The sequence below is a fragment of the Ptychodera flava genome, chromosome 4 (assembly GCF_041260155.1).
Source record: "Ptychodera flava strain L36383 chromosome 4, AS_Pfla_20210202, whole genome shotgun sequence".
NCBI lineage: Eukaryota > Metazoa > Hemichordata > Enteropneusta > Ptychoderidae > Ptychodera > Ptychodera flava.
The window spans coordinates 16,928,020-16,949,631 of NC_091931.1; the positions used below are offsets into that span (position 1 = coordinate 16,928,020).

Consider the following 21,612-nt stretch of genomic DNA (forward strand, 5'->3'; position numbering starts at 1 on the left):
ATTTTGTGCTTCATGTGGGTAGAACATATATTATGCCAAACATAGTGGACCTGACTCTGTTGGTCTCCTGCAGAATATTTACTCACCTTAACAGGGGCAGCTGGAAGTGGTCTCTGTTGGGTAACATAGAAAAACGACTCCGGGAAATGTCTGTACGGGTGATCTGGCAGGCTTGCCGGTGGCAGGAGCGGTAGCCGGTCTGTCGTTACCGTGCCTTCGCCGATAGACCTGGTGTGGCTACTACACCTGGTGTCCATGAGTGCCAACGCTCTCTGATAGATGGTATCTTTAGTTGCGCTGGGTATGCTGGCCAGAGTCAGTTTGGTTCCTGCCCGGCTGGACCAGAAAAAAAAAAAGATATAAATTTTTTTTACAAACTCAACTCTTGCTAGTTAATTTCAACGCGAATTTCAGCACCTGTGTTCATTTCAGCGCTAATTTCATGATCGCGATAACGAAGTCAGGGCAACTGTCACATGTCACAATAATGCTGATACTTTGATAATGAGGTGGTCAGAGTTTTAGAATGCCCTTGTTTGTTGGACACACACGTGTGTAGCAACCGGCAATAACCTGGTTGTCCTCGACACAGGCCTTTGCAAACATATCAGACTACATGTGGGCTGCGGGTCTGTGTGACAACGTTGACCACCGGCTCTATAAACAAAACATTTTAAACGTTGTCATGTCTAGTTGATTGGTGTGGTGAACTCAACTCCTTCCCGGTTCTGCTTCAGTGGTTTCCGATCCCTTTCTGTCGTCACTGCTTAGACATATCACCATTGTCCCTGTTGTCGCGCACAAGCTTATTTTATCACAGAGATCTGCTGTTCTGTGTCAACTATAGCAATCAAAAGCCGGGTACACAGGTGGATTAAATTCACACAACAATAGAACCAAGAAAAATACCTTTGGACCCTGCTGCCCAGGCTGCTGGCCCACAGTACATGTAGTACGTTACAAACTCACCATCTCAGAGTCAGAGATCACTTTTTAATGCCAATTGGCAATCAACCCCTACACCAAAAACTTATGAATGAATCAACTTGCCTGTGTGAATACGGCTCTCTTTCCATTCTAACGCTATAACCATCAATTACCCAGCACAGAAGCTGCCGCCCTATTTTTTTTGGGTGGGCTTTGTGTTTTTGTTTACAGCAACAGCAGCCACACCACGGGGCAACTATCAGAAGTGACAGCAGTAACCGGTCTCCCAATTTCTAAGCAAGTCAGCAGGTACACAATGAACACTGGTTTCATTACCAGGTAGAAAAGGCCACTAAAAAAGTCATCTGTCAGGCTTCATTACTTTCCAATGACAAATCAAAATCAAAATGAAAAAAAAGATAAAAAAAGCCCCTGAGGCTATAAACTTTTATTACAGCATGTTCTATTGTATTAGTTCATCGTGACTTCCCACCAAGGGAACAATTGTCTGACCATTGAGGACTGCATTGTATACAGTGTCTGTTACGTTTCCATTGTACTTTCATTAACACTCAGTGTTAGTCTTGGCCTAAGCGGGGCAATAATTATCTTGGCAGTATCTCGAGAAAGAGTCAAGATTTCTGCTTCAGGGGTTATAGTTTTTTTGTTTTTATGTCATGACAGAGACTCTGAACCTGAATTTATTTGATTTTTTTTGGTCATTCTTTAATTTGATAACCTGTCACATATCTTACTTGGCCCATGCTGTACATTCATACAAATCTGACTTAATTTGGACAATATCATCCCATTGTAATCGAGGTGTTACTTGGGGCATGCTAGTTTTGGTTAATCTTATCACACAAAGATCACAGTGCATTGAACACAGCTATTATTATTTCGGAGCTCATTGAAACACGGGCACTGACTTCTAAGCAACCTTGTTCACCTATCCTTCAAGTATTAATCCTGTGTATTGACAGAAATAAAAATTTTGATGTAACTTTAGCGACATTGATGATATGGTTTATGAGGGATTTTCTCATAATAGTTGTGATTATAAAATTTCATTGAACAGAATGTATGCTTAATGCTTGTATCAGGAGATTACATTTTGATTAATTTTCCAACATCTTGAAAAATCTTGGAAATTTTCCAGGTCATCTATTATTTGGATTGAAAAATATTGAAAAGGAAAGAAAATGCAAATTTCTGCCCTCATATGGTTTTATTCTGAAGGTTAAGAATGTTGTTAAACCTTTCTACAGGGTTCCTGCTGTTGTCCTTTGAAGATTTATATTGGAAACCTTACATCTTTACTCCAATGTCACTTTTTACAGTGGCAGTTTCACTGTAAGTTCTTTCACATTAGTGATTCTCTTCTGGATGATGATACAGCAATCACATCATTGACCAACTGAGGCTTTGGATTTCAAAGATGAAATGATATTAAGGTAGAACGCACCACAGGGACAGATATTTTGACTCTCAAACTTTTACAATACTGGTTTTGGTCTGTCACTTGTGCTGGCCTGATTTTGAACCTCATGGAGTAAGTAAAATTTTCACCAGCTTATTTCTGTGAAAATCAATAATTTAATTCCCCCACCCCCTACCCCAGAGTTAACACAGAGATGGCAGCCATTTTGAATTTTAAATGTCAGTAAAAATATTAGGTAATTTGGCTAGTACAAAAGTTTGCACGGTGACCCCTGATTTTTATTCTCGATTTTGGAACTTAGTAAGGGAATGATTTAAATTTTCCTTACAGACAGCTTGAGCAAAAGTTAAATTTTTTAATTTCAAGGTGGGTACCTGGTGCACCTTAATCTTTGACAATGCTGAGTAGAAAATTGGCCATTCTTGTAGAATGCTGCGTAGAAAATGGCTCTTCAAAGCCGATGGACATGTCTGCAGTCTTCAAAACGCAATGAAGGGACAATTCCTGTCTTGCAAAGGAAATACACAACAAACTACCAAACCAGACTAAAAGTTGCTCTAACCGTTTGGGGAGAGTCATTTGATATCTGGGAGGGGGGGGGGCATTGGTGAAGTTAATGAGGGTGTCAAAAATATTTTTCTCTCATCTCATGGTAATATACAAACCTCAAAACTGAATTGTAATGAACTCCAAAGCAAACTGAACCAACAGTGATGTAGCACATTATAATTACAGAAGAAATTTATACACACTGATTCTTCAAATGTCACAGACTGTAATAGTTGCTATCCAGATTGTAACAACTGTAGAGTCTATCACTATTGACGCATGATGAACTAATGTATTTATTAACGTACAAATAACCCACATGTACATAAAGCAGTTAACTGAAACGTAGAGCTTGTATTATTTTTGCCATCATAGGTGGAAGCTCAAACATATCAAGATCTGACAACTCTTGACACACATTTCAGGTTATTTAGCACCTCACATAATTATTTTACCTTAACCTGAATCAGGGAAGAGGCAACAAATTATTTTACTGTGGATCTGTTTTCTAGTAAATTATTTTTTTTTCTCCTTTGGTGGCTGGTAATTCCCCCCCCCCAACTCTCTACCCTCCCAAAAATCAAATGGTGCTGCCCTCATCACATTCTCACAGCACATTCAACAAGATCAATTTGCTATTGAACTCTTGACTCTATGTTTGCAACCAAAAACATCAGAAACAGAAGACAGAAAAGATTTACTGTCATCAACACCAGTATTCCTATCCCATTACAGTGACTATTTGTAGCATATTTTCTGTTAAAGTTGGGACAATTTTCCTCATTAAATGTCTAGAAATTAAGCACAAGCATATTTTTCAACATACATTATGGTTCACAAAACATTGCATTTATTACATTATTTTTCAAAAATAGGCAATTTTTTGCTGTGAAAAACTGCGGTTAAAATGTAGCATTTTAACTTTCCCCTTTTCAATATTAAAATGCTTGCAAGATTTTCACTTTCCTAATTATTTGGGGGTGAAAGGGATAATATAGAAGGAGTTGCCGGCATCCATGGAAACTTTTAACCACATCCATTAATTATCTGTAATTCCTTTTTATTGATAACTCAGTTCTGGAAAAAAACCCTGGAAGGAGACAGAACTGAGCAGACAGAGAAGTCAAGGAAGGTCATCAAAGGACAGCGTGACCGCCTTTTCTTTAATTGCTCTGATTATTCCATATCTAGAACAGGGCCTGAAAATTACGCTTGCCCGATGCCCGGGACAGACTTATTTCTAATACGGACTAGTGCAAAGCTAGCCCTCACTTGCCCGCGGGCAGAAAGTTTAGAGTCAACTCAGTGTTTTGTCAAGAGTGCGTTCTTTCGTCTTTTGACGCAAAAATTAGAAACAATGTCCCCCAAAAGTACAAGACATGGGTCACTCGGACGCACTCAAATCGGAGCTTATTTTTTTCGTCTCAACGGAAACACTGAAGAAAAATCAGTTACTCTGTTACAGTTTGCAATTCATGGTATAGGCAAGTTGATGTGCGTCCACTAGCCACTTGACCCTGGTGTAAATGCCGGGCCACGTACTTCTCCACTTATTTTACATGTAAAATGTAACGAGATAATAACCAGACAATGATGTTTGAAGCGGAAGCATAGATCATTTTAAATAGAACAACTAACTTTTCACCAAATAATTTGGACTGTGAAACAGTGAAGCAAACTTTATTGACAACTACGGTAACGTTACTCTGTCTCTACCCAACTAACCTGCTAGCTATAGTAGTACACAGTGTGTACAGAGAATGAAATTTATAGCCACACTGCACGGAGCATCAAACGGCACTATGTGATGTGATGGAAGCTCACAACTTTACCTAAAAATATCAGTAACTCCAAAATTTTGATGAAGCACTATATCCCTGTCTTTCAAAGTAGTATTTTGCAGTCAGAAATTTCTCCAGAATGAGTCTCATGCCACTCTTCGATCGTACGCAGCAAGCTTGTGTAGGTCACCATGCTGCATTCCTTATATGGTCAAGACCCCCTATCTTAATTGTAGCGGACCTTAACAAAAGCCACCTAGCTTGTCAAAGCCGTGGTATGGCAAGTTGTTATTGCTAATATGAAGAGAAAGGAGTTCCTCTCAGATATTTAGTGTTTTCAACCTATCTTATTTTTGCAATTTCAATGAAAAAGTGTCAATCATTTGGGCAATTATAAAAATTAAGTGAACTTTACAGAAGTAGTGAAAAAACCATGTTAAATGTCTGCTTTATTAGACTATTGTCTTCAATCACTCCTACTTTTGTAGTCATAAGTGTGATGAAACATCTTACTAGTATTTATTTCTGTTAAACATATCTTAATGCGGTAACTGGAAAGAATTCCCATAAACAACGAAAGCATATTAAATAATTTTCATTATGGTAATGTACTTTTTTTACAATTATAAACTGTAAATACCACCAATTTGTCACAACCATTGTAGGAGAGATCCCATAATCTGGGTAAGAGCAGAATCATTTTTTTTTGAAATTTTCAGGGCAGTGAGTTTCTGCACGGACAAGTAGAAAAATAGAGGCTACTTGTCCGGGGACAAGTGGATAAAAATTAAATTTTTCAGGCCCTGTCTAGAACAGTGTTAACCTAACAAATATTGCTAGGAACACTAAATAAATTTCCAATTTCCTTCCTTTGATTGAAAATTTCCAATAATGAATATTGGCTGAATGAATAATTTATGAATGACAGACAAAGGTCACCGTGCTCCATTTGTTTCTCCAATATGAGTGATGGAATATGGCTTCACATTAATTTCAGTGTTACCTTGCGGAATACTGCATCCTTGAAGGTGAAGGGCGATATCCATCGAATCGGCAGTTTGCACGTATCCATACACTCAAACACTCACACGATAGACAGAGATTGCAATTTCCTGGACAGTTGATCGTCCTCGTTTGATCTTGCAGACAATTCCAAAGGGAGTATAGGAACACCATCAGACAACAAAAGAGAGATTACCACCCTCTCTCATTCTCTGCGAATCAATTTTATGCACTGATTGATGAGTCTACATGGAGCGTGAAATCTCAGCACATCAATCACCTGTAATGCTTTTTTTTATTAATGTTGTAACAAGTTTTGACTTTCACAGGAAATGCGTTTTTATTTCAAGCTGTCAGTGTTTGCTTTGAGCTCAAGGTAGGTGCAGCGTGTATGTCAGTAAAATCACCTGAAGCAGGGAAGTTGAAACATTAAATCATCCCATTTGATCACACGTTTCCCATTCACAGTCACTTCCTAAGCCATTAGTTTTCAAGGTTGGTCACCCTCTGTAGTCTGATTACAACGCTGTTTTTCAAAGAAATACCTGTGACTCTGAGCTGATGTCTCTGAGCTCATCAATAAAGGTCAACAGATCAGGGTCATCCTTCATGGAGACAACACCAGGTTATCATATCTTCAGGCAAATCTCTGACATCAACTTTCTAGATAAGCCGGAAATCCATTCTCAAAATTGTGAAATTCATTATTTTGTAATTCATTAAGTCCTATTGGCAAGATAGTCACAAACAACTACGATTGACTTCTTGAAAGGAAACTAGACCAGAGCTTTATTTCTGATCTGAGGTCGATTACCTTTGCAGAAATTACTGACAAAAAATTCAAAGTGCGCCACCTTGCGACAGGAAATGACAATGCTCTTTTCTTTTCTCAAGCGCTGCAAAGCAATATACTGATAACAAGAAAAGTTTTGTCCATCTCTTTTGATCATTTTCCTGGTTTCCCACAATTTTACTGGTGTTTTACTTTTCTTAAACTGACTGTAATAAAATATACTTGAATGTAAATTTTCCAAACACTGTCACTATGACAAATGCAACACACAACAAATTTGAAACACTGCACAAACATAAAATTACATGTAATCTCTGTTTGGCACATCATAGTTATAATTTCAGATGTGTTGATTTACTTGGTTTGTGCTCACTACTTAGTGCATTATAAATCGCTTTGAAACAATAAAAAATCCTACCATAAAGTAAACAAATATTTGTGACCAGTGTACAAATAAAAAAAATTGGCCACATTAATGGACTTTACAAACTTTTCAGTGTTAATTTGATGGTGTTGCCCCCTCCCCACCTCTGAAACTTGACCTTTTTTTATATAAAATTATGGATCAAATGACAGAACATTTATCTACACAAGTCCACACGTGCAAAATTTATCTTTGCTTGATTACGGCAGGGAATACAACATTAATTTTGAACTTACACAATTTTCCAACACACTCTTTACAAGGTTTTAGATGGTAGGCATTGGTCAGGTTAACTTGGGGACCATCTCAGAATGTTGCATGAGTTCAAGAAACAAAATTTCTTCGTTTAGATCAAAACCTCCTCCCCCTTAATTTCAAAAGAGCAAAATGTTGATGTCTGCCTGAGAGTACAATGTAGAATTTTGCTATAGCTACTGAAGAATATGTTTCCCTTGGCCACAACACATCGTCAAGTAATTGATCAAATTTGAGTACTATCCCAGGCATATTGTTGCATAGAAGTGTTATTTTATTTTACTTCCCTTTTTGCATCTTTGTGTTCTTTTTTCAGTTATTGACAAGTTCCCCGGTGTAAAAACATGTAGGCTTCCACAACTTTTCGTAGTCATTATGGTGTTTTTCAAAAAAACTGCACTGAGCCAGCAACTGGTTTACCAAATAGTAATTTGTCCTGATATATGAGGTGGGATTTTGGGGATATTTTCGCTGGGAATTATGCACCTTGTGGAAATCTTTTTTAGTACTGCTTTGTCAACACAAAATGGGAGTGAAATAATGAGGTGCATATATTATTAAACAAGTCATCGTTGATGACACAGTCCCCACTTGTTAATGGGTACTTTGATTACATGTCTTCAGAGAGGATAGAGTCCTCTTCATTAATTAGGTCTGTGATAAAAATACTTTGATACAAATGGCGCTCAATGGCCAAGAATGAGTTCCATGGTGATGAAAACATAAAACCAATGTAGGCCACCATCCTAAAGTTCATAAAATGAGTCAACTAGGAATTAATCAACAGGATGTTGCAAAACATTTTTGCATACAATTTTAACACTTGACAGATTATCACTGGTACCATATTTCATAAAGTTTGATGCAGTATTTACAACACTATGAGATCAACATCTGTATCGAGTTTCATCACATTTGCGTTGTATTAATTTGTGGCTATATCACCCTAATTAGGAAAGTTCATTACTTATGCAATTACAAATTAATTAAAATGACACTGATAAATGTCTTTTTCAATGTTAAAGCAATGTGAGCTTAACATCAGTTAACATCTGTATAAAATTTCATGAATTTGATGCAGTACGTATTTCTTGACATATCAGCCTACTTACGAAACTTCAATAATTGACATGTTACTGCTACATGACGTGAAACAAATTGACGAGCATATATATGAAATAGGTCAATGTCCTTGTACCAACTTTGAATGATACTGGTGGAAATATGTCTGAGTTATGGCTCTGTACATTTGAAAATTGTAACAAAATCACCACCATGCAGCGATATTTGATCTTACTGTTTAAAAAATCAACATGTATATGTATGACGTAAGTCAATGTACATGTACCAACTTTGAATAAGATCAGTTGAGACTTGCCAGAGTTATGGCTCTCGACATGGAACAACCATAACAAAATTGCTACCATGTGGCCATATTGGACCATCTCGTGAAACCAATCGACATACATATGTATAAATAAGTCAATGTCCTTGTACAACTTTGAATAAATTGCTTGATACATGTCTGAGTTATGGTTCCGGACATGAAAAAATCGGGAAAAAAATGGCCACACGGCGGCCATATTGGATTGTATCATAAAACAAATCAATGTGCATATGTATGACATAGGTCAACGTCCTTGTACTAAGTTTGAATAAAATCGGTGAATAAAATTAGTTGAGACATGCCCAAGTTTTGGCTAAGGACACGAAAAAATTATAACAAAATGGCTGCCATGCAGCCATATTGGATCATATCATGAAACAAATTGACATACATATGTATGACATAGGTTAATGTCCTTGTACCAACTTTGAATAAAATCGGTTGAGATATGCCTGAGTTATGCCTCTGTATATGAAAAAAATCGTAACAAAATGGCCACACAGCAGCCATATTGGATTGTATCACAAAACAAATTGACGTGCATATCTATGACATTGGTCAATGTCCTTGTACCAACTTTGAATAAAATCGGTTAAAACATGTCTGAGTTATGGCTCTGTATATGAAAAAAATTGTAATAAAATGGCCGCCTGGCGGCCATATTGGATCGTATCACAAAACAAATCGACGTGCATATCTATGAAATTGGTCAATGTTCTTGTACCAACGTTGAATAAAATCGGTTGAAACATGTCTGAGTTATGGCTCTGTACATGAAAAAATTGTAATAAAATGGCCGCCTGGCGGCCATATTGGATTGTATCACAAAACAAATCGACGTGCATATCTATGACACTAGTCAATGTCCTTGTACCGACTTTGAATAAAATCGGTTGAAACATGTCTGAGTTATGGCTCTGTACATGAAAAAATCGTCATAAAATGGCCGCCTGGCGGCCATATTGGATCGTATCACAAAACAAATTGACGTGCATATCTATGACATTGGTTAATGTCCTTGTACCAACTTTGAATAAAATCGGTTGAAACATGTCTGAGTTATGGCTCTGTACATGAAAAAATCGTAATAAAATGGCCGCCAGGCGGCCATATTGGATCGTATCACAAAACAAATCGACGTGCATCTGTATGACATATGAAGTAATCCTTGTACCAAGTTTGAATGAAATCGCTTCTTGCATCTCTGAGATATCTGCGTGAACGGACGGACGCACGCACACACGCACGCACGCACGCACGCACGCACGCACGCACGGACGCACGCACGGACATGACCAAACCTATAAGTCCCCCCGGACGGTGTCCGTGGGGACTAATCAGGCAGACACTTAGCAATTAAAAAAATGTAATACTTTTTATCTTTACAGTATGATGAATGAAAAGTGTTGGATATCATGTTACAGTTGGCAAATTGTGTTTGGGAGTAAACACAAGTTGGAAACTGTAGTTGCAGTAAAATTTGTGGGCACGAGTGGGCAGTTTTTGTTTATTTTTTACACACAATATATAGTGAACTTGTGATCATGAAATAAAAGTGCGAAAGTGAAGTTCACATAATAAATGGAGATCAAACCCCCTCCCCTGTAGATGAAATGAATTTCACTTGTTGAACTCATGCAACAATCTGAGATGGTTGTCCCTTTGCATACACTCATGGACATTCAATTGTGTTTAGACTGCTTTTCAGGTGTGTCCACTTTTGAATGCATAATTAAAATACAAATTCAGCCCTTTTTGTACACAATCAAAAGTCAATTTTGTTATACTGTCTTGAATTACATTGTAATATCTTCAGGGCATGTTTTCAGATAATTTCTAGCCCTGAAAGCAATCTAAACGCAGATCATGTCCAAAGCGTTACTTTGTATATTAATATATGGCTAAGAGGTCAGTAATCTTAACCAACAGCAAAATGTTTCTTTTACTGATATATTCATTACTGTATGAGACTCACTAGATAACAATGTGTTTCAGTTAAGTTATATTAATAATAGAAGCTTCATCAATTTTCATAAAGTTATGGATTGGCATTAGTCTATGTGATGAACTTGAATGTTAAATTACTGTTACATTACTTCTTCACACGTCAATCTTTACAGTTATATATCAGCTTACACAGCCTTAAAGTTTGTGTGCACAAATACTTACATTGAAACCTTTCTTATGAATTTCAAACTCCTGTGAAAATAGATGAATAAGTTGAATGGGCAACTTGTCATCTTTATATTTGGTTCTAAATTGCACGGAAAAACCAAACCAATGAAGGAAAATATCATCCAATTACTTCATTGAATCTTCTTCTAACAAGTTCTAGTACGGTAGAAAGTGTTGATTCAGGGAATAACCCTTTGTGTATCAAAGATGTTGAAAGAGAACAGCGCCCTCTATGAGTCATTAAAAAACTCTTGGAATGGCGCCCTCCAATAGTGAAGATGCAAGACCAAAACTTCAGGATACATGTAATTAGGATATAGGTTGTAGTCACTCTATAACACCCACAATAATTAATTTTACCATTTGCCCATGACTGAGCTACCTTGACTTTTGAATAAAAGGCCCTACCTAAATGATACTTTATAATTATTCCACTATAAAAGATTGCTGCATGCTGTTTTTTGATCATACTAGATCATCATTTCTCCAGTAAATCGCTGACTAACTTATACTGTATGTTTGAGATGCACATGGCATTCATGATAGAGGACAGGGCCAGGGGAACTTGTAAGAAGAATTCACCAAAATTTTAATTTTCTGTACGCACATATGAATTGAGAAATTTTTATCCTTTTTTAAAATGTTTTGTCTATGACATTAAGAATTTAATGGTTTACATTATATTTTGTAATTGTAAAATACCAAATGGAACCAAATGGCAGCATTGTAAAGACAATTTGAACTTGTGTGAAGCTTAGCAGATGTGACAGGAACTGTAACATGGATATTTATTGTGAATCGTATTAAAGTTACAGTGCCACTGGTATAATGAAGTGCATTTGGCTTTCTTTGAGAATGATGCATGGCTTTAAATTCGCTGGAATATTTTTTCATGAAAGTGGCCAGACGATCATCTTTTCTGGTGATGTGAAACTGAAATAGTTATCCTGCAACAATCTGCAAATTCTATCATTCCCTGATTATTGAGCAAAGTTCCCACAGAGACAAGATAATTTTCTAAAGTTATAATTGAGAAGAATTAGCTCATTTGAAATAGCATACATGGACAGTTGGACAGTTTGAGGTTTTTGTAACACGAGATACAATATGCCAAAACTTGTAACTTATTTCAGACAATGACAAGACAATGGAGCATTGATTAGAATTGTAGATGATGGAGTTAGTAGGAAATTGCATTCAATGGAAGGCTTTAATCTTGCAGTACCACCGGCAAGTCCATTGAAGACTTCAATTAGCTTCTGTCAACAAGTTACATGGTGGTTGACTTGGGGTAAAAGGGTGGGTCAGGTCATGTGGTCCAGAAGAAGGGGATCTGCATAGCGTATACCCCTCTTTTTAAAAACAATGCCAAAGACTGCAGATCAGAAAACCATATTTCTGCTTATGCACACATCAAGTTACAATGTACCACACCAAACGGCCATGGGGGGATGGGTTGGTTGGGGTGGGGGTGACCAATTTTTGATGAAGTGAGTGCTACTCATTGTTCATTCAGTCCTACACATTAATCACAGAACCTATAATTTATCTAACTTCAATTCCATTTGAGTTGACATTGACAGAGATAATGGGGCATTTAAACAATGGACTGTCAAAGTCTCCTGATGTTCTTGATAACTTTTGAAAAGATATTTTGCCTTTTATCTTTCAACTGACGCCAATTCAATAAGACCAATGAATCCAACTTTAAACTTAGCACAATAGGTACATTAATAAAAACATCACCCCATGCTTATTATACCTGGCCTGTTCATTAGTTTTTCAAATATTTGTAACTTTCACCACTCTAAACTTGACCTTGTGAGTTTGAATCTACTAGAAAAACTACAGAATTTTCAAATGATATCTCGTCCATGTACACCCTGTTCCTACCAGTCTTTCAAATTTGAAGAATACAATTTCACAGTTCCATTCACTGTGCTCGATGCAGGATGATTAAACACTGACTGAGTTACATGAACATCAACACTCGTCTTTAAACATTATGGCGACTGTCGGTATTACTAATCTGGTCACCTTTTCCAGGGTAACAAAAATTAGCATCCTTCCAAGATGTTAATATCTCCGAGACACACAGATGTATTCCTGCGGTTTAAACAAGCTTACAAGTCTCAGTGTGAAACCAAATATGTTTGTCAGATCTCTCCTAACTTTTTGGTTATTTTGGCAACTGCAGTGTGTATAAAATTTCAACAAAACACAAACAGGCTGAGAATGAAACGGTGCACACAGTGAGTATACATGACATCATTGCATCAGGTATAGACACAGAGAGCTGATCCTACTGAATGCTGCCAGCATTTTGATATCAGTGAATTAAGAATGAACTCGTTTGAAGTTTGGATGATTGGATATTGTGATATTTCAAATTCCAGTATTGCATAAAATATTAAATAAATATGTAACCCCTGATAAATATACATTATTGTCAATATACCATCATTATTAATAAATTCTCGATAATACCAACACTCAGAAGCCTGTGAACCAAAATTTCACAGCGACTGATACATCAATATCAGGAAAAAAAGTTTTATTGGGATAAATGTGTACTTGGAATATGGGTGTTGCAGTGTTTCTTTGTTCATCAAATGAGCAATGGTTGTTTTACTTACGTTGGACTTTCTGGGTAGTCTGTCATGGGAGTTGCTGGTGTGTTACGAGTTGCTGTTCTCCCTGGAAGTTCGCTCTGCTGTAGTCCGTCCTCTGCTGTTTGTCGGCTCAACACCCTGTCAAGCTCCGCTTGCACCTCGTCGAACGTCGGCGCCACCGACACTTCGTCCGCTACTGTCGTCATGAAAGTGCTTCGTTCACTTCTGCGACTGGAGTACGACTTGGCCTCGGACTTGGCGTCTTCACCTTCCTCTCCCAAGTCCCGAATGCGCACAATTTTCACGTTTATGGATGACTGGACCGACTTCCCTGTCGAGACTCTTTCCTTTTTACGACTGTCTTTGTCATTCTTTTTGGACACATCGTCAGCGGGCGCATTCCCGGCTGGCGCATTCTTTGCATTTGCATCCTCTTCATCCTCGTTATCTTCCACATCAGCATCTTCTCCATCAGTTGGCCTGTTTTTGTCACCATCATCATTTTGCACATCAGACAGTTTCTCTCCTCCTTTCCCCGCCGTTTCCTTCTCGTCGGATGTTTCATCTTTACTGATTTGTTCGTTACTACTTTCCTGCTGTGATTTGTCATTATCTATATTTCTTTGATTTTCATGAAGTCCAAGTTCACCCTCTGTGCTGTTCGATGTTGATTTGTTCTCCTGGTTTTCTGTCTCTGTCGCTTTGGCAGTTTCTCCATCCTGAACGACTTCAGGCTGGGCTGTCTCTTCCGCAACAGGATCCACTATTTGCTTTGTTACGCTCTCTGATACGTCCTCGGTGACAGTCTCTGCTGTCATCGTCACGTCTTCAGAAACACCATCATCGATTTTTGTGTCGTCTGCCATTGTAACCTTTATCCAAACTTCCTACATCATGACATCTTTGGACAATCCTCTGTAAAAAAATACACAACTGTTAAATGGATGGAAAAACATTTCTGACATAGTCTTAATATATGGGATACATACAAATACATATACATGTTATATATATATATATATATATATATATATATATATATATATATATATATATATATATATATATATATATATATATATATATATATATATATATATATATATATCAGCATACAAAATACAACATATATATATATAACATCAGAATCAAACAAACAGTTCATAATGCAGACTCAGACTGTGTAGTTTTCAACAACGGGGCCCAGAAAAAACTCCAAGTCAAACAACAATAACAGACAAGATATCTGTTATATATATTATATATATAATTATATATATATATATATATATATATAATATATATATATATATATATATATATATATATATATATATATATATATATATATATATATAATATAGCCGTATACATACGTACATGCATATATACATACATGTTCTCAGACACATATATATACACATACCCACATGTACCTACATGTATGTATACCTGTTGTCCAACTACACACTTAGGAAAGACTGAACAATTTGAACTTACTGTACCATAGTACCATATTTAAAAAAGGGGTCAGGTCTATTTTAAATCACAAATAGCTGGGTCTTCTAGACCAGCTGAACTGCAAAGCCAAGACTAGTCTGTAATCATTGGTGTGATTGCAGCCATACCAACAACACAAAAATGTTTATATTGGTATAGCATGACCAGTCTTACACAAGTGAAGACATGTTCAAGATCATTTAGATATGTTTAATCAGCTCTGACATGGGCACTGATGTCACCACAAGATATGTAAACTAATTTGTGTTATGTTTGTTACCCAATGAAACCTTTTCATCCGGGTTGAATTTGCCTTGGATCAATAATATTCCTCTACATTGGTAAACAGATTGAAATGGTTCAATCTGATTGTAAACCAGTCTTGTACAAGAACTTGATTGAAGATTTGGCTGATCAGTCAACAATTTTGACAGAAGTGTAATTAACGGTAATCTTCTTTAATTTTGATCAAAATCGCAAATAACTTGGAAGATATCTTGTTGTCTGTGATAGTTGTTTGACTTGAGTTTTTTCCGGGCCCCGTTGTTGAAAACTACACAGTCTGCATTATATGAATTGTAACACACCTCATCCGCAGTCTGTGTTCTAATTCGCCAATTGTCAGTCACGTGGGATGCGTTCTTTTTGTGCTGATCCACGTAAACGACGTCATCAGGCATCATTTGTCGGAACTGTTGCCTGCCAGGCATCAGTTCCGAAAAATGATGCCCGCTGACGTCAAAAAAACATTGGCGCATGCGCGAACTGGAATGTAAACAAAGATGCCGTCTGCGGACGAGCGAAAGGATAGTCGAGAAATTTCTCGGTTTATCCTACTTTCTGAAGAAGAACTGAATGCTCTGGTTTCAAACAAGGACTCGAAACGAACGAAGACGATAATCAAAGGTGCATTGAACGTTTTGCAGAAGTATTGCGACCCTGTCGGCAAAAAACGTTTTTCTTGCTGAACCACTCCAACATATTACATCATATAGCTTACATGCGACAACTTTTGTGTATGGTACGTTCTTATGTATGACTACGGATGAGGTGTGTTACAAAAACACATATTGACTGGCCATTAGGGCAACAGCATACGTCTTTAACCCCTCGGGCCTGTGAGTCACCCCCAAAACAGACTGTTTCCCTCGGCCTACGGCCTCGGGAAACAGTCTGTTTTTGGGGGTGACTCACAGTCCCTCGGGGTACAGACGTATGCTGTTGCCCTCATGGCCAGTCAATATGTATATGAACTGTTTGTTTGAAGGGAGTATTCAACATTCCCACTGGCTGCTGCTGCTATCGCCCACTTATATCGAAATAAAGGGCCTGTTTACATATAGATTGATAAATTCAATCATTCAAACATTGGTAGAAAAACAATACCGTTTGTTTTGTTTTCCAATGATTTTAGATTTTAGATTTTCAAGCAGAGGCAAAGTATTGATCATCAGATTTAGAATCAGTGAAAGAGCTCTTCTGATTCTGATGTCATCGTGAAGAATAATCACGCAGGAAATAAGAAAACTTTTTCCATTTGAGATTAATACTCAAGAAATATATAAGAGTGATTTTCTGTGTCTTTTCTTCGGATAGGGCTGTTCCGAAGTGATGTCACTGTTCTCTCATTGATATACAAAAATAAATATTTGTATGCAGATTACATTTTTGGAAATAATGCACACAAGAACGATGAAAACATCTTCATACTTCATTGCGATAAACACCACAGAAAAAAAACCAAAACATATGAACAGCTCAGACTACAAGCTAGAACAACAGCAGCACAAGTAACACTGACAAATTTTGTCCACATTTTTGGCAGCAGTCCATTATGTCCTGCACCTGCAGTCATATTTATTGACAGACCTACAATTGCGGACAGCCCTGTTAGAGTCATTATTTCAAAAATACATAACTGCAGTCTCTGATTACAATCTACACACAGCATGCGTAGTTCAACTGTCAATGCATTGAGAAATTTATGTACATGTATCTGCACCAAAAATGAACGTATAGAATACATACACGGCTAAATAGACTCTCAGGTGACTTTAGTCGACTAAAAATGGATCAGTTCAAAAAAGACTAACATGGGGTCCTTTAGATTTGTGACATGGGTAAAACAGGTACATCAAAACTCACCTTAAAACCCTGTAAATCCACAACAGTTTAACTTGTAACGGTAAATGGAGCATTTACATGGATCACAAGAAGAAAAATTTCAAAAGAATTCCTGACCGATGAAAGAAAACAGATGGGTGTTTTCGTCCCTCTTTGGGAGCAAACCAGCGGGACGCAATCGAGGAACACACAATAGTTGCCAGCGACTCATATAATCTGGGTTGGAAACTTTACAATTTGTCAATATGCAGGGGTCACGCAGTGTGATCAAGGGTCACTAACCAAAGGATATAGATCAAATCACGCCTTCGGAGAAACTCTTTAGCGAAATCTCTGTGAAATGTACGTCAATACAACAACCTGCCAATCCTTTCAGAGTGTAATATAATTCCTAGAGTGTTGGTATGAAGCGGAAAATATTTTTCTGTAACCTATACCTACCTTGCTTGCGATCTGACTGGAATTTTGACTTAAGGTAGTGAAGCTAAAAACATGTATCGTATCACATGGTTTTTCGCTGACTTTTTCAAATCCTGTTTCTTGTTCTACAGTGCCCATTGAGTGGACAACAATGCAAAAACAATAGTCAGTGCATGTGGATCTCCATTCAAATGGGCCGACCTACCTGATTGATAGCCGCTGTATTTAGACAGATTATTTAGGGTTTGGGGTTGGGTTTAGGATTGGCTACATCTCTCATTACAACATCAACTTATCCACATAAACAACCTGGCCCATTACTGGAGTCATTGCTTTGTATTCGGCGAAAAAAACAGATTCAATAGAAAGAAGGTGTAATTTTTCATTCTTTAATTTCGAAATTGGCACACAGACAATTCTGTCCCTGTGTTGTGCATGATTGAATACGTTGATGACAACCACCTGCTTGGATGCTATCAGTGAATCCTTGAACAATCATCACCCGCCAGGTTGATACATGTACAAGCCTTACAAATCAGATATACCTGATAGTTCATATCTGTGGAATTGCAAATTATGAAAATCCTTTCCCATATATGAAATCCTGAAATCCTGAAGAGTCCAGGATATGTATTTTTGAAAAAAAACAACAAAGCAATTTGTAAAGTTTGAGCTTCGATGATTTAACTAGCAATCTTGTTCCAATATGTATAAATGTAGGGGATGAAGTCCAGTGTATACCATTTATTCCAATTACAGTATATTTCTTTTGTTGAGAATCAATGACAGTCGGTGAAGCAATGCTGGCGTTTCAATGTCACATGGTCTTTTATACCCTTTATCTGTTTGATAATAAAGTGTTAATAACCACATAAGTTCCTCAGGAAGAGTATCAAAAATTCTAGCAGCTTTCAAATCGATTTTTATCCAGAATTGCAGACCTATACACGTTATAGGTACACTGAATACCAGTTCTCGTCTCAGATTTCAACGATCTCTAGTAACTATGGTGACAGGATCTAACAATGGAAATGTCACAGTACACAAAGACACACACCACAAAGTGTCTACACAGCTACAGGCATATTGCTGAGTTCTCGTTCAGTTTTATACAAACTGTAAATTACTTGAGAGTTGTACACAGAGGATTTTCTCTTCTTGGAGGAATGAGAGCGGTCCTGTCTGAAAACATGTTCTGCCTCCTTACTTTGGAGTTTCACTAATAATTTAACCATTAAAGATGATTCTGGCTTGGTTGAGGCTTTCTATGTGCTTCCAGAAGGCTACAGGCACTCATAACTTGTTTGTTTTTATTTCCAATAAAAGTATCGCCACTTGGCTTTCTTTCCTACAGTCTGAATAGTCAGAACTTAAATTTGCTCATTATCCGACAGAATGTCCGGTGAATGTGAACCAGAAAATGGTGATAGCATCACACTGCAGGCATTGCACACGACTGTCTCTAGACTAAGGCATTCAGCCTAGAACTGATTGAAGATAGATTTGACATAAGGACCTCTTCTCATCATTATTTATTATCTTTTATCGGCTATAATAAACATAAAACCAGCCTGAATGACTAAAACTAGAAAACAATTAGGCTGCAGTTCTTATAAAAGTCTCTTGACTTGCCAGAGTGATTTAAAAGCTAGGTCACACTCATAGCTGTAAATTATGTTTTTGTTATCTTTTGTTCTACAAAATAAACACATTGTTTATTCCTTTCCTATAAGTGAAATACTAAGTATTTACCCCTGATAAACAATTCCTTGTGTACAATACATGAGGTTATTGTTGACAAATGAATTCTAGTCTTGACCAAAATTTTGTTCTCATCAATAACATCAGGTAATTACACACAAGGATTCAGTGTTGGCTAACTGAACATTCAGCATTTAAACTTGGCTTTGGGAATAGAACCAAAAAAACCCAGTATTTTACAAAGGTAAAAAAAAAATACAGGAAAATACATTAAAATTTACAGATAATGACTTTTTCTTCATTTCTGGTTGGTCTGATATGTTGGTCCGATACATGTAGTGTAGTCTAGCCAGGCAGACTGATATCACTCCATAGCAAGACAGATTGGGTGCCAATATTTTATAATGTCTAAAATCTTCCAGAAAATTCTTTTATAATTGGAAGATCTGAAACAAAATGCATTTTCACAATTCTACTCCATAAAGTAAAACAAAATGTCCTGATTCTGGCCACAAAGATATCCTGACTATTTCAAATTATGAATCAAATAAGAGCAGAATTAAAAAAAAAATTCCCCCAAATGCACAAAGGCACAGATATCATGTACGGCACCATGTTTGAAAGGTTGAATGGCAGCTACATTTTCTACAAATGTAAAAGGCACAATTCTATAATGGCTGTATTTTAGCCATAATTCTGTTTGAAATCACTGAACTGTATTTAGGCTTCTTCAGGACAAACAAAGCTTTTTGCAGTGCATTATGTTTTCATTGCTATGGCAATAATAATTTATGTGGATCACTAAACAGTCAATGAGACAATGGGCACACTCTATTGATTTTTTTATCGATCAAAAAATTGATGATATGTAGTCTTTCTGTTGGCTTGACCTCAGTCCAATGACCTAAATTCCTGTACGTTCACCGCTCAATGTCAGAATTTACAAATATTTTGAGATATCAGACGGAGCATAGCAATGCAAATACGACAAGCTGACCTCAGTACCACATGCAGTCCATCATTCAGTCTTTTAGATTTGTTAAACACACAAAATCCACCTGTTGCATATCCCTGTTGTTAGACACATACTGGGCACGGTTTTCTGGAATCGCAATGTTGAAAGCGCTCAGTATTGAGTCATCAGACAGTGACTGTAGTGTTACTTTGTCCAGGCCAGTTTGTCTTAAATAGTATCACGTTGTTACTATCACAAGCAAGGTGACGAGATGGAGAGGGTGAGTGGTTTAAGTGGGTGGGTGTGGGGTTAAAAGTATGCTGATTAAAGGGTTTGAGGGAGGACTTGCCATAATATATTATTTGGGAGGGGTTTTGTGGGGATCAGGGCATTTTACTAATAACAGAAATGATCCTGAATTTTTCAAAGTGAATGAACCAGATACAACTCTGACAGATCCAGAGAACCAGTAATATACTACATGTGTTGATGTCTATAGGACTATTTTATTGCAGGTTGATAGGATACACAATCTATAGCACAAACCATACTGTGATCTGTAAACAGATTCCAGTTACTACCATTCACAAAATGAAAATTATAAAGAAAAGAAAAAACAAACAAACAAAGGAGAAAGGAAGGAGACACTCATTCTCATCAAATTTTGTGATAAACCTGAACTTTGCCAATGATGGAGATAATTCCAAAGGTCACTAAAGGTCAAGTCACTGTCGAAACTCAAATGGGAAGACTCACTGAGGCCACCAATCAAAACAATGCATTGATTTGCAAAGTAGTTGTCTCACGTTCTGCCGTTTTGAAAACAAAATATGAAGAGGTTGAATCCCGCAGGGTGTATGAAATTATCTACCCCACTTTCCAATCTGTACGTGAAAAATGGCCATACTGTGTTTGAAAAATGATTTTACATAGTTTTAAAAAGACAATGAGAAAGTCATGTGTAGTATTAGCAAAAAACATATTTCTTTGATCATTACCATTAATACCACAGCAAAATGTTTCCAAACACTCATTGCCATCACTGTCACTGAAGCCTGTAACGCACCATTCTAGAAAGGTGTATGCTAAATATTGCATGAATTGCATTCGCGGTTTCTCTACCGGTGTATTCACATTAATTAAACATAAAAGTCTTTATGTGATAAGAAAAACATTCTGTGACTGAATCAAACCATGCTGAAGCTGCCAGTGTAAACACAGTGTAGTTCTAAATCGGAGCTGCACTTTCATTTTGTAAACTTTCAAAGAGGGCTTGATGGTGATTCCTCCATGAGTATCTGAGCATATGATACACTGATTTTGAGAATTATAGATATCTTGAACGTTTGACATAATGTATTTATACTGAGAAATCATATCAATTTTTTTATCATTTTTCATCATGTTCCCGATACAGTTTACAACAGAAAATTCACAGCATCTATGTTGAGACATAATTTCAAAATATAGGAGTAAACCAAACCCTAATTTCTCCATCTGTCAATTTCGACTTTTGATATTTTCTTGATGGATCAAATTTTTTTATTGTCAAAGAAATTAAAGACA

At 37.0% G+C, this 21,612-nt stretch overlaps 1 protein-coding gene across 8 annotated transcripts in view; it reads right to left on the bottom strand.

Annotated features, from left to right (window-relative positions):
* The window catches only part of LOC139131027 (transcription elongation factor B polypeptide 3-like), a 43,464-nt gene that overhangs the window by 16,723 nt on the left and 5,129 nt on the right, over nucleotides 1–21,612 (bottom strand). For 2 of the 8 annotated variants that reach the window (XM_070696938.1, XM_070696936.1), the window contains exons 2-4: nucleotides 13,371–14,261; nucleotides 10,729–10,758; nucleotides 87–336 (exon numbers count right to left, since the gene is read on the bottom strand). In XM_070696938.1, coding sequence (XP_070553039.1) covers nucleotides 87–336; nucleotides 10,729–10,758; nucleotides 13,371–14,212 — 1,122 coding nt within the window. In that variant the 5' untranslated portion in view covers nucleotides 14,213–14,261. Of the gene's footprint in view, nucleotides 1–86; nucleotides 337–10,728; nucleotides 10,759–13,370; nucleotides 14,262–14,846; nucleotides 14,957–16,991; nucleotides 17,377–17,411; nucleotides 17,433–21,612 lie in introns of those variants that run through there. The other 6 variants (XM_070696944.1, XM_070696941.1, XM_070696940.1 and 3 more) reach the window with 5 other exon arrangements.